Source organism: Dasypus novemcinctus, chromosome 18 (genome assembly GCF_030445035.2).
Source record: "Dasypus novemcinctus isolate mDasNov1 chromosome 18, mDasNov1.1.hap2, whole genome shotgun sequence".
Classification (NCBI taxonomy): domain Eukaryota; kingdom Metazoa; phylum Chordata; class Mammalia; order Cingulata; family Dasypodidae; genus Dasypus; species Dasypus novemcinctus.
The window spans coordinates 1627023-1640237 of NC_080690.1; the positions used below are offsets into that span (position 1 = coordinate 1627023).

Genomic DNA, 13215 nt, shown 5'->3' on the forward strand with positions numbered 1-13215 from the left:
GGTGCTGCAAAGCTGGGTGAATGTTCTGGAAACCACTAAACTGTACGCTCCAGATGGGTGAGTCGCATGGCATGTGAATTACATCTCAATAAAATCAGGAAAAATCAAAACCAAACCCCAAACAACGAAATGTCCCAGTCTTGATTCTCCAAGGACTACCCTGTCCGCCTGGTGCTGCCCTCAAATGCGCTTGCAGAGCCCCCACCCAACCTGCAGCCCCCAGCTCCGCCCGTTGCCTGCCACGGCCCCTCCTCCTGACCACGCAACCAAGCTGCACGCACCAGCAGGACCCACCCGGAGAGACAGCAACAAGTCGCTGCAGGGAGCCCAGCCCCTCTCCCCAGAGCGACTCACGGGACCTGCACCCCGCAGGCCAGGAGCACGGGCACCCCCGCCCCAGGGCGCAGCGCAGGCGTGAGGGCGCTGACGGGCCAGTGTCCACGTGGAACGGGGTCCGCGCGGCACCCCTCAAAGCACGCCCATCTCCCCTCAGCACGCTGGGAGCAATGCCTGCCAAGTGCAGTCGGTGCAGGGGTAGCCTCATCGCTTCAAGTCAGAGGGGGCTGCCTGGGGGGGCTCTGAGTTAAGACAGCTTTCAGGTTTGGGGACGGCGGGTGAGCAACTGTGGGCCCCAAAGCTGTGGGAAGCAAGGCCCCCAGCTGAGCACCCAAAACCCGGGTGAGCGCCTACCTTGGGGGCTGAGGGGACCGGGGCTTTGGCTTCTCCTTGTCCTTCTCTCGCTCCTTCTCTCTGTCCCGGTCTCTGTGCTGTCTGTCCTTCTCGTCCCGCTTGGCTCGTTCTCTTTCCCACTCCTCTTTCCTCCGCTGCCGGTCCTTGTCGCGCTCCCGCTCGCGCTCCCGTTCGCGCTCCCTCTGCCGTCGTTCCCGCTCGCGGTCTCTCTCCCGTTCCCGCTCTCGCTCTCGCTGTCTGTTCTCTCGCTCTCGTTCCCTTTCCCTTTCCTTGATCAAAAAGCCAAACACAGACACAAACGACCATTAAACACCTTAAAGCAGAGAACACAGAGCGAGCAGCAGAGTAAACCAAAGGAAGCGAGTGGAGCCGTCTCCTCCAGTGGTAGTTTTGCTTCTAAGTTGCTCCCCAGAACACAGTATCGAGACATGGATGAGGTGCCAAAGGAGAGCTGGCCACAGCCTAAGGGTGCCGTAGCCCCCCTCCAGGTACTGCCCTGTGGGAAGCCGGGGCCCTGCTCGCCAGCTAGCTGACCCGGGCGCGGCCCCGCCCCTGTGAAGAGAGGAGAGAGCAGCTCCCTCTGAGGGCAGTGGACAGGACAGCAGCTTGCACACCGAGCACCTGCCCAGGAGGTCTAACGCCATCTGCAAATGCCTTCTTCGACGACGACCCTGCTCTGCTTACTCCTGTGCTCTAACGCTCAAAGAAACAGAACAAAGCCCCGGTTCCCAGCACCCGGGACAGAGTCCCCGACTCCTGACGCTGCCTCTTGGGAGAGGCTGGCCCCGAGGCCTGCGCTCTGGCCCCCTCCTGGGCGCAGCAGGGAGGAGCATGGTGGGAAGCCACCTGGGAGCTGCCCGCTGGGACGAGGCTGGCACCCTGCAGGCAACCCCGGCCGGGAGTCTGCTCTAAGCGAGGGCAGGTCCTGGCATGGCCAACAGAGGCTTCCGATAGCCACGGGTCCTCTCCTCGACACATCACGCCAGCTGGCGGCCTGGGGGCAGCCGCCCTCCTCTGCGTCCGGGAACGCGCTGCGCTGCCACATGAGCCGATGTGGACACTGCTCCTGTGGGCCCTCTCCCGGGCAGCTTCCCTGCCACCCTAAACGCACACGACGGAACCCACGTGTTTACAGGTAAAATAAACTCTTCAAGGCTCAGACTGACTCAGGAGGAGACGACACTCTAGGACGGTGTCCCTCCAGGCCATCCGCCTGGGCAAGCAGTGCCCCCGGGGGCTTAGTGAGTCCTTACGATGAGGATGAGGACAAGTGCCGCCGGGCGAGCTCGAGGCAAAGCGTCCTGTTCTGCAAGCTGCTATCAGCAACCCAACAAGGTCGAATTTAGGGAAACAGCAGAACAAAGATAGTCTCAGGGAAGTCCCTGCGCAAAGCACCAGAGCAGGGCGGGGGCCCTCGGCCAGCCCTCCACGACAGCTGGTGTAGGCTTGCAGCCGGCACCCAGTGCCAACGGGATTCGCCCGCGAAGGGCCTCTGCCAGTAGAGAGGGCCCGCGCACTGACGCCCCACTTACCCGGTAGTTAGGGTACGGCTCTGTCTCTGTATACTGCACCCTGAAATTCTCGTACTGCCCACCACGCCAGAACCGTTCTACGTCGTAGTCATAGTAAGGATCTGCGTAGGGCTCGAGCCTGGAACACAGGGAGGAGGAGGTCAGTCTTACCACTGAAGATTACTAACGCGAGAATACCAGAAGTGTTAGACAGAATCCAGGACCACACCAAGGAAGCGCACTGCGACCGGCAGCTTTTATTCCAGGAGCGCAAGACTGAGTCAATATTAGGAAAACAATGAATGCACTACTTTTTTTCATTCCAAACAGCCAGACGGCTTTCGAACAATCTAACCCTCATACTACTCTAACGATCTTTATCTTCTAAGGAGGTACCGGGAATGACCCTATGACTCTGAAGGTGTGAAGCAGGCGCTAACCACTGAACTATACCTGCTCTGACACCAAAAACCTTTAATCAGCACAACCAGTGAATCTTCGCAGAGGCCCACCGTGGCACCACATTGTGAGGGTGCTGACGCACAGAAGACAAAGGACAACACTGCACGCCATCGACTGCGACCACATAAAACATCTTTCCCAAAACGGACATGAGGGTGTGTGGTCTGTGAAAGGAGGGTTGTGCGGTCAGTGTTTGGCAAACTGGTTTCAACAGGATTCACGTGGCCCTTCTGCTGCAGAGCCTGCCGCGGGGGAGGACACGACTGCCGGGCGTCTGTGCAGAGCCCAGCTGGGCCTCCCTCCCCAGCAGGCCTGGGGCTGGGACAGCAAAGAGGGCGGCTGCCCAGCACAACTGTGCTGACAGCTTGCTCCTCAGGAGCTACTCAGAAGAATTCTGAACAGCAGCAGAAATGAATCTGAAGGAATATCCGTTTAACTTCTTTAATTCAAAGCAAAATGCTATTGAACAGGATCATGATTGCTACGTTTTCCAAACTGCATTGCAGGGAAACAGCATGTTCAGAGGCGCCCTGAGACAGGGTCCTGGGAGGAATCCGTTTCTCAAAGCTTAGAGAAAGCGGCCTGGGCGCTTGGTGTCCCTGCAGAGTCTACGTCACCAACCGCTCACGGCTTTTCAGAGCAGGGGTCTCAGGCACAACACCTCCAAGCTCACCTGGCGCCAGAGGACGTGCACTTTTCTGAAGGACCTACTGGCACCTGTGCACACTTACGGTGACGATCCACGGCTGGCACCCCAGACCCCCGTCTTTGGAGCTCTGGGCTGTGACCACGCAGTGTGGCCCTCCAGCCCTGGCCGGGACAGGCGGGCAGGCGGCTCGCAGGGAACCTTTGGCTTAACGGTCTCATTTCAGAGGCATGGAGTCCAGGGCCCAGAACATAGCCAGCACTCAGAAAAGGGGCCAACTATCTACTTCTTCGTTCTCTTGACCAAAGGGTTATAAAGTATGACTCAACGAAACGACACCTGGACTAGCCACTTTTAAGGGCGAGGTTGCTCTGGCGCCAACTCAGGGCTGGGGATGGGGTGGGAGCGGAGCACGGGTGGGCCTGGAGTCAATGGGCAGAACCGGGCGGGCTGCCCTCGCCGCCTCTGAAGTCCAGGACGTGGCCTGCCAGCTCTGCTCCTGGCAGCAGACCAGCGGGTGCTCCACCAAGGGGCACCTGCCAAGCTCAGGACAGGCCCCTGCTGGGGCACAGAGCCCTGGGTCCGAGGCCCCCCCCAGGCCTGACCCCTCGGCCTCTGAAGGGATGCCGCTCACGGCCCTGCGTCCCACGCTCCACCGAGCACTCGCCACGTGGCCTTCAATGGGGGAACAAACATACAAGCCCCTCACGTGGCCTTGACTCGGGAAGAGGGTCACTCCTCACCTGGTCAAGCGCCATACGAGCAGCAGAGGGGCCCGCCTGCTAAGCCCGCCACGGAAGTGAAGGGCTGCGCTTTCTGAAACTACTGCTGCGCGAGTCCCTGCGCCCTCCTCAGCACACTCCTCCACGAGAGCACGGCTCGCTCTGTAGACCCCAGGCACGGGCATGGACCGTGCACCCCTAGGTGGGAGGGCGGCCCTCATTTAGTAGGAAGCGGAACTACATGGCAGCGGAGCTGCCGGCGACGGCTCCTTCCCCCAGATGACCCCCTGCACCCTGGGGTCCCTTTACATCTTCTGGACTGCGTGCTCCCTACAGGTGGGAGAGCAGCCTCAGGAGTGTCCCCAGCACCTGAAATGGGGACCCCTGTGCCACCCACCCAGGTTTCACAAATCAGAAGGTGCTGACGAATCAAATCGCGACTTGGCTTGTTGGAAAGAGACTGCTGGTAGCCCACCCCAAGCTTCCCACGTGGTGGGTCCGAGGTGGGACCTGAGAACAGCATTTCTAACATGGTCCCAGGAGACCCCCGAGAGCCCAGAATGAGCTCCAAGGACTCCCCAGCCCAGCCCACCCCGCTCGCCAACGACCCGAGGCAGGAACACAAGGGAATTACCCTGCTTTGCGCCAGAAAGCTGGAGGCCAGAACAGCCTCCCCGCTTTGTAGGGACCAGCAGGAGAGCAGAGCTTCTACTGCGGCCTTTAGAGTCGGCCCGCCAGCCTCAGGGGCACCCAGGCCTCCCCGCTCCTGCCAGTCTGGAAACCTGGGGGGACACAGTGGCACAAAGAGACTGAGAATGCCTTGAGCTCAAGTCAAGGTGACGGGCCTGAAGGCACACGCTCTGCACGTGTTCCTCTTTTCTGGGCCCTCACCTGGCGTTAAGCCCTCAGCTCAAGGGGAGGACGGTGATCTAACGCAAACGTCAACGCACAAACACTGCTACATGTCCAAGCGTATCGCTAGCCAATTTCAATTCACTTCAAGTGGTGTTGCTCACGCTGTTCCTGAGACAGAAGCTGTCCTGTTCCCACCCCCAAAGACGATTTCAACATAGCTGTGGTCCCAGGGAGCAGAGCGGTGGAGACGGGTGCTGCACCTTTACATTAAACCACTCCTAAAGGTGCCTTCTGCTTCCCAGCAGTGTGACCCTCTTCTGTGGCTATCTTAAAGGGCCAGTGACAAGGCCTCAGGAGTGGAAGAGCAGTGGACACAGTATCTGCCCTGGAAAGAAGCTCGCCGCCTGGGCTGTGGGATCTTAGAGACAAGTCTCCTTGGATGTTTTGGTTCCTGGGTTACGCAGGGAGGCCTGGGGAGGAGACGGCGGGACCTACGGTGCGTCAACAAGGCCTACCGGAACCCTCTCAGAACTTGCAGGACCACAAACAGTCTCAAGCCCCCTCCAGTGCACATGCCCCTCAGCACAGAGCTAAGGCACGTCCCAACAGGAGCAAAGGAGAGAAAAGTTAGCCGTAAGAAGAGAGTCGGAAATCACTTCAACCCCAGTGAGCGCCGTCGTGCCCGGGGGGGCTGGCGCAGCACGTGCGGCTCGACTCTTTCGACAGGCCGTGGGAAGGACAGACCCAGGCCCGAGAGCACCGCCCTCGGCCTGGGCGAGAGCAAGGGAAGGACCTTACGCCGGGTCTCTGACGTCTCTTGTGATCCGGTAATTCCAATCTCGGAAAACTTCGTTTTCTTTGTCAAACTCCCGCTCATCTTCACCAATGGTCACTGTGAACCTCTTCTCCTCAAAGTCAGGCTCCTGCTCCTTGCGGATGGTTGCTTTCTTTAATACCTACCGCGGTGAGAAGAAGGAAGGCAGCATGGGGTCAAAACACTGACGGCCCTACAGAGAGCACCTCGGGGGACCCAACGGCCCGACCAGGCTGAAGCTGGAGTGGTGGGAAGGCCAAAGGGCAGCCTGCAGCTCTGGAACACAAGCCGACCCCGCTCAGGGAGCCAGGGAGCGGGGTGGGAGCCGGAGCCAAGGCTGTCCCGTCTCTGCAGCAGGCAGCTGCCACGGGCGCTCAGGACACGCCCAGGAAGGAGAGCCACGGAGCTCATGGGCATTCCGCTAAGGTGAGACACGCCTCGCCACCGCCAATGAGCAGCCTTGGAGTTGAGCCAGGGAGCTCAGAACATCTGCTCAGTGGAAAGCAGAGGGGGGAAAGAGAAAGCTCACAGGCCTCAGTGCTGCTGGAAGAGATGACGGATGAAGCTGTCTGCATCTCAGAAGGAAGGAAACGGGCCCAGGGAGCACTGAGGGAGTGAGACCTGGAGCTGAGGAAGCAGTGAGACCACACAGGCTTGTCACCAACTGGCAAGGTACAGCCCACCAGGGGTTGGCGTGCAGCTGAGAAGAGGGGCGCACAGAGAGGGAGCAGCTGGCCTGGGCAGCGAGGGGCAGAGGCTCGGCTGAGGAGGAAGCCCTCTCCATCCTGCCGGCCAGCTCTCTGGGGAAGTGAGCGGCACTGAAGGCCCCGGCGGGGATGCGCTGGATGCTGCTAAGGCTCAAGGAGCTCGTGGGTCTGCAAGGCTGGCTGGGCTTCCGGGCCCCCTGGGGTCTGCCCAGGCCCAGTCTGCCCAGGAGGGGAGCCAACCAGCACCTCCGTCCTCAGAAGCCGCAGAAACAGCGCTAATCGCGAAGGCCTCGGGGAGCTTCCCGCCATCCTCCCTGGATTAACGGAACGCTAAAGGGAGCGCTGCACCTGCGCCACCGCCCGTTCCACGGCCCGGGCCACCGTCCGCACCCTTCTCCTAATTTCCTGCTGAATCTGTTACCTCCTTCGCATGCCGGAGTCCTCGCTCCCAGGCACTCTCTGTTGGGGGTTCTGGAGGGGGTGGAGGCAAAATTTCATCAACGACCGGCCCACCCTATTAAAAAACCAGAAGGGAAAAGACAAGAAAACATGTAAAAACTTTAAAATCCACGCTGAAACGGGAGTAAAATATCAGCTAAAACCAGCAGCCAGCCGCCGTGGGCCTGGCACCCAAGCCTCACTCTGGTCCCTGGGCAGGGCCCTCCCAAGGCCCAGACCCTCTTCCATGTGGCTCTGGTAAGTCACGCCGCCCTCCCCAGCAGGCACACCAGACTGTGCAAGGGCAGTTTCACCCAGGGTGCAGGATCCCGATTTGGCTAGCAACTGAACAGGAAGGAGTTCACCTACCCACGGGCTGGCAGGCATCAGCGGGTGAGGTCCGAGAGGCGGGGCGCCGTTAGGCGGGAAAGGGTCGGCTTTGGAGATCAGGGAGTAGTTCCCTTTGTCGTTCACTCCAGGATGTATGAACCTGCAATTCATCCCCCAGGTGCAGTTCCCTAGGGAGACAAAAGCCCGTCAGGAGGCAGCCTGCCGCCAGCCGCCCGCGCCGACCTCCTTGTCTGTGCAGCAGCCGTGGGAGCCGGCAGCAGGAACTGAGGAGCTGGGCCGCGCACGGCGTGCTCTCACGCGGTGCCGAGCGCGACCCTCACAACCCGAGAGGGGTGCTCCTGTGTTGGGAAAGGCCCCCTGAGTGCCTGGAGAGCGCGCGGCACGCAGGTGGCAGCCAGGGGCATCACCACAAGACTTCCTGAAGGGTGGAAGTTCCCGAGGGCTCCTGGAGGACTGGCTCGCGAGGTAAAGGTGGAAAGGGCCTGTTTCAGAGTCACTTTTTAAAGAGTCAGTGCACATCAGTTCTGTGATTGGTTCATTTTTTCCTCTTTAAAACAGGGGAGGCTGCGAGCTTCCCAGGGCTGAGCTGGCTGCAGTAAGGCCAGTGCAGGGGGCGAGTCAGTGTCTTCACAGCCCGGTGTGGGGGTGCCTGGCAAGGCCAATGCTGCCAGCCCCACAGAGGCTCACACTTGCGCATTATTTCTACTCTGACTGAAAATACACTAAGACTGAAACAGAAATTCATTAGAAGCCTAAAAACAATGAGGATTCTGCAAATCCACTCCAGGGTAACCGCCAGTTCTGCAAACGTGCCTTTCTCTTGTAGTCACAACCCACTTCAGGGTATCTCTAGGGCTTAAAAAATGCATATTAAGGGGAAGATGGTGGACACACATACTCACAAAGAACCACCAAAAACTGTCTTCCTCTTGTGGCTCCTCTCAGCAAAAGAACTCCAGAATTGTTAAAGGAAATCACTTGACTTTTCAGTGAAGAACGTAAGAAGCCAAAGTTCTTAAGCAGTGAGTCAACCACTTTTTCAAAATTAAAATTTCTGAATAGGTAACACGTTTATTAAGTTAAAAAAATAAAAGGGCACATAGTGTCCAAGTTTAAAAAAAAATTTTGACGTGCTAATTGACTTTTTAAATAATCATTTTAAGTTAAGATGTATTTCGCAGCTATACGATAACCCCATTTAAAGTTTATGTTGCAGTGGTTTTCAGTATATCCTCCAAGTTGTGCAACCACTGCCACCACCTGGCTCCAGGACACTGTCATCATCTCCAAAGAAGCCCTGTCTCCTCCAGCTGCCACTCCCCACTGTCGTTCCCCCCCCCCACCCCACATCTCCCTAGCTGTGTAGATTTGCCTGCAGAGGACGTTTCGTTTGAGTGGAAGCCTCTCAGCTCATCTGCGGCCTCCGGACTGGCTCCTCGACCGAGCAGGGCATCTCTGAGGGCCACCCACACTGCCGCCTGGACGAGAACTGGTCAGTGTCCACTGCACGGGCTAGCCACACCGTGCTTCTCTGCTCGCCTGCGTGGATGCCCGGCTCCACATCGCAGCTCTTGTGAACAAGTCTGCATGACACGCCTTCACTTCTCCTGGGAGCGGAAGAAGGCGACTGCTGGTCGAGCGGCGACGTCTTCCGAGGAGCTGCTAGAGGGTTTTCCTGAGTGGCTGCACCCTTTGCATTCCCACCACAAAATCAGGGTCCCACTTTCTCCACCTGCTCCCTAGGATGACAAACCTCATCTTACTTTTAAAATGACTTCTCCTACTATTAGAGGGAACTTAAAGTATTCATCTCAACTCGACCAACCTTACGAATCACAGATAAGTAAAAAAAGAACTACATCCAAGTACATTTCTTATAACCAAGAAAAATAAGGAGACCTATTCTAGAAAACTGGATAAACACACAACAAGGGGCGGGGAGGAGAAATATACGTAAAAAGTACTCCTGAAATGAGTTACTTATAATGCAGAATGCCCACATGAAATTAGCTCCCAAGGTCACTGCTGGAGAAACTCGTCCCATGGCCTCACTCACTGACCCAGCCCTGGCCCTCATCTGTCCTCGGGCGGCACAGCTGACTGTGCGGACGTGGCCGCGCCTGTTCAGTCTGCTCTGACTTCAATGTGACTGCGTTCCTGTGCTCACTCGCCGGGCGGTTCCTGATGACCGTGCTTTGCAGTTTCCAGCAGTGAGCTCACTTTTCTTTGGTCTGTTCGGTTTCTAGAAACGAGGCCAGTGAGCGACACCCGTGATGCAGAACGGTGGCTGCTGCTGCCTCCTGCTGTGGGGACGGTCCCAGCCTGCCTTAGCACCACTCTGCCACCAAGAGGCCAGAAGTGCTGCGCAGAGGAGGCTGTCACCTGTCTTTCCTCTTCACTTTAATCCAGCAATCTGAGGGATGGATTGACTTCACTTATTCCCACACCTTTTGGACAGGAGGTCTTCTGTTTAAGTGTCAATGTTCTGAAAAATGGGCACTTCAAACAAAGAAGCTTCTGAAGAGCTGTAGCGACATGCCTTCCAGAGCCCAAGCGCTGCACCTTTGCTCTCCGTGTGGCTGTCATCCTGCGGTGCTCTCCTTGCAGCATGCGGCCGCACTCGGCAGCAGGCCCACAGCCGCTGGGAGTCACTTCTAGGGCAGGGTGGACTTGAACCCAGACAAGCCCACTGTTTTTGCTCAGCAAGAACGACAACAGACGTGGGAGCAGCATGGGTCCTGGCACCTGCCACTCGAGCACGTGCCCCGAGGGGTGGCCTGAACCCGCTGGTCCCTATGTCAGCCTCGGTCCCCACACACCATCCCTGGGTCTCCTCTGTGTACGACTTAAAGGATTTCCCAAGGCCACTCTCGGTGCAGACCCTGAGCTGTAAGCTGGATGCAGCCCCACTGCCTGCCTGCATCCCTGCCCTCCCCGTGCCACCAGCTCCCATCCCTGAGCGCACCGTGGCAGCCTTGTCTCCCTCCCGCTCAACACAAGCACCCCGTAGGCTGCTCTAAATGCCACGGCTCCTGGCAGCTCTCAGACCCGCCCCCTGGCTTCACGGCTGTGCACTGAGTCCAGGAGCAAGAAGATGGCTTCAAAGCAGTGGGGCTTTATGGTCCTAGAGAGAGTGAATAGAGCATATTTTTGTACCTTTAACCTGGCCTCTGAATGGTATGGAATTTGATATTGGTGCAAGAAGAGTGGATAATGGTGGCACAACATCTGGAAGAGAAGTACACAGGAAGCTCGTGTGAACTTTGGGTATGTGCAGGTGGGGTCAGTGAGCAAAGGCATCAAGAGAGCAAAGTAAAACTAAGGGAAGGAGAAAACGTCCTCCTACCCGACCAAAGAAAATGCTGAATTATAAGAAATGTGCCAAAATTAATGCTGCACATGACAGAAAGCATCAGATTGGAAATTCTCATTTCCATTCTCAAACTGTCCAAGACTTTAAAAACAAACAAAAAGCCATCATGTCATGATGCTAAAGGGCCAAGATGCATTTAAAAAAGTGGTTAGTGCTGATTTTAACCAGGATGTTCTCAAACCGCCGCCTGCTGCAGCGGCTTACCTCGCTCTGTTCACTGTTTGGGAGAGTGCGCCCTGGTGCCACTGAGAGGTAGAGCGTCAGAGGGGCTAGAGCACCTGGCCGTGTGAGGAGGACACTGCTGCTGTCTAAGCGGCAGGCCTGGAGCCACCGAGGCCACCGCGCAAACAACGCGAGAACCAACGGGGAGCTGCTGTTACCACCAGCCTCACCCCCCAGGGCAGCCTTCCCACGGTCCTGGGAACAGGCGAGGCCACGCCAGCGGCTGCTCCGAGGAGCCTGGCGTGACAGTTACCTTTCATGAAGAACCGGCAGGTGGGCCGAGGCCTCACCTTCCTGTCGCTGGGGTCTTTCACTTCACCTTCCTCCAGGTCGTCATCCTGAGAGAGAGGACAACACGCCGTGAAGAGGCTCCTCGGAGCAAGGGTGGCGCCACCCACAAGGCACTGCTGTCACCCCACCGGGAAGGACCAAGGCCGGGGCAGGGGCACTGTGGCACCTGCACGAGACCCGTGTCTGGGCTGCCCACCGACTCAGGCCGACTTTGCTTGCCTACCACATGGGATGCTCTCAGGGCTTGCTCATGAGGCTGGACACGAGCGAAAACACGCTGTCAGCGGCACCGACATCGAGCACCAGGAGGGTTCAGAGAGCACACAAGGCCCTCCAGAGTTTATAAAGCTGGACCACCCGCAGCGTACGTGGTTTGTCAAGTATCTAAACATAACCATGTGCCACTGGTCCACTCTGTGGCGCGTTCTCAGGGTGAAAAGGCCCAGGTCAGAGGACACCAGGTGCGGCAGCTTAGCTTTCTGTTTTAAGACCTTCTGTCAAATACCTTCGTGCTAGGGGAGAAGGGCCTGCTTTGAATGCTGCCCTGCCCTACAGTGTGAGCGGGGATACAGCAGCCCTGTGCTGAGCTGCTGTGCGGCTGCCTGAAACGCTGCATGCTAGTGCACAGCACCTCGCATGAAAGGCCGCCAGGGAGTACGCAGTAACTGCTCCCGCAATAGGAAATACACTTAGAGCTCGTGCGCATGATGACAACTACCTGTATTCTTCTTTGTGCAGGTTTTTACTTTCCTTTTTAACTTTTCTCAATAATCAACAAGACTATTTAATAACTAAAAAACAGCTGTTTCCAAAACGGCAGCTTCTGTACCAAAGGCACATGAGCACAGAGCTACTGTGTGGAACTGCCACGCTGGGGAGACAGGCGGCACCCCAGCCCACCCCCGCCGCAGGCCCAGTGCCCAGCCTGGGCCAGTCACAATTCCTGAACCCCAGTTCTTTCCTTGTAAAATGGGGCTGGAAACAGTCTGTGAGCCCTTACCCCAAGCCCCGGGCAGACGTGCTTTGGGAGTGCTGAGTTTAGGAACTGCACCCTGAGACCAGCACAGCACCTGTTCTGCAGTAAGGGGACAAACACAAGCCCACAAAACAACAGGTCAGCTCGGGCCAGGGCTTGCCATCAGACCACTTCAGCAAAACCTTCCGGTTCTCTGAGCTTCTCAGATGACATGGCTGGGAGCAAGGGGCTGGGGACTCACCTTTCCTCAGGTGCAGTACTGCAGGGCAACCCTAACCCCACCGCCACTAGCACATGGGCTGCCTTCCCAAGTGCGGGCCGAACACGCTGCTTCCCAGCCTCCGCAATGGGCCCAAGGCCACCCAGCACCTTCAGAGCAGTACGGAGGCGAGCAGAGAGCAGGTATGACAACACACACTGGGAAAGATGGAGCCCTCTGGAGTGAAAAGGAGCCATGCAGACAAGCTGACGGAGGTTTTGGTAGCCATCTCCAGACACAAAAGGGAAAGGTGCTTCAAAAGGAAGCAGACTTGGCCATGCGCAGTGCTGATGCGCGCAAGGAGTGCCGTGCCACGCAGGGGTGTCCCCCGCGTGGGGGAGACCCACGCGCAAGGAGTGCGCCCGTGAGGAAAGCCGCCCAGCGTGAAAAGAAAGAGCAGCCTGCCCAGGAATGGCGCCGCCCACACTTCCCGTGCCGCTGACGACAACAGAAGTGGACAAAGAAACAAGACGCAGCAAATAGACACCAAGAACAGACAACCAGGGGAGGGGGGGAAATTAAATAAATAAATAAATCTTTAAAAAAAAAAAAAAGGAAGCAGACTTGGCCCAGTGGTTAGGGCGTCCGTCTACCACATGGGAGGTCTGTGGTTCAAACCCCAGGCCTCCTTGACCCATGTGGAGCTGGCCCATGCGCAGTGCTGATGCGTGCAAGGAGTGTCCTGCCACGTAGGGGTGTCTGCTGCATAGGGGTGTCCCCGCATAGGGGAGCCCCACGTGCAAGGAGTGCGCTCCGTAAGGAGAGCCGCCCAGCACGAAAGAAAGTGCAACCTGCCCAGGAATGGCACTGCACACACACGGAGAGCTGACACAACAAGATGACGCAACAAAAAGAAACACAGATTCCCGGTGCCGCTGATAAGGATAGAAGCAGTTAC

General features: G+C 57.6%; 1 protein-coding gene across 4 annotated transcripts in view; it reads right to left on the bottom strand.

Annotated features, from left to right (window-relative positions):
• ZC3H18 (zinc finger CCCH-type containing 18) overlaps positions 1-13215 on the bottom strand; it is a 42150-nt gene that overhangs the window by 16821 nt on the left and 12114 nt on the right. For 2 of the 4 annotated variants that reach the window (XM_058279589.2, XM_004450945.4), the window contains exons 3-9: positions 11045-11129; positions 10353-10424; positions 7215-7363; positions 6829-6921; positions 5685-5842; positions 2223-2340; positions 691-959 (exon numbers count right to left, since the gene is read on the bottom strand). In XM_058279589.2, coding sequence (XP_058135572.1) covers positions 691-959; positions 2223-2340; positions 5685-5842; positions 6829-6921; positions 7215-7363; positions 10353-10424; positions 11045-11129 — 944 coding nt within the window. The remainder of the gene's footprint in view (positions 1-690; positions 960-2222; positions 2341-5684; positions 5843-6828; positions 6922-7214; positions 7364-10352; positions 10425-11044; positions 11130-13215) is intronic. The other 2 variants (XM_004450946.4, XM_058279590.2) reach the window with 1 other exon arrangement.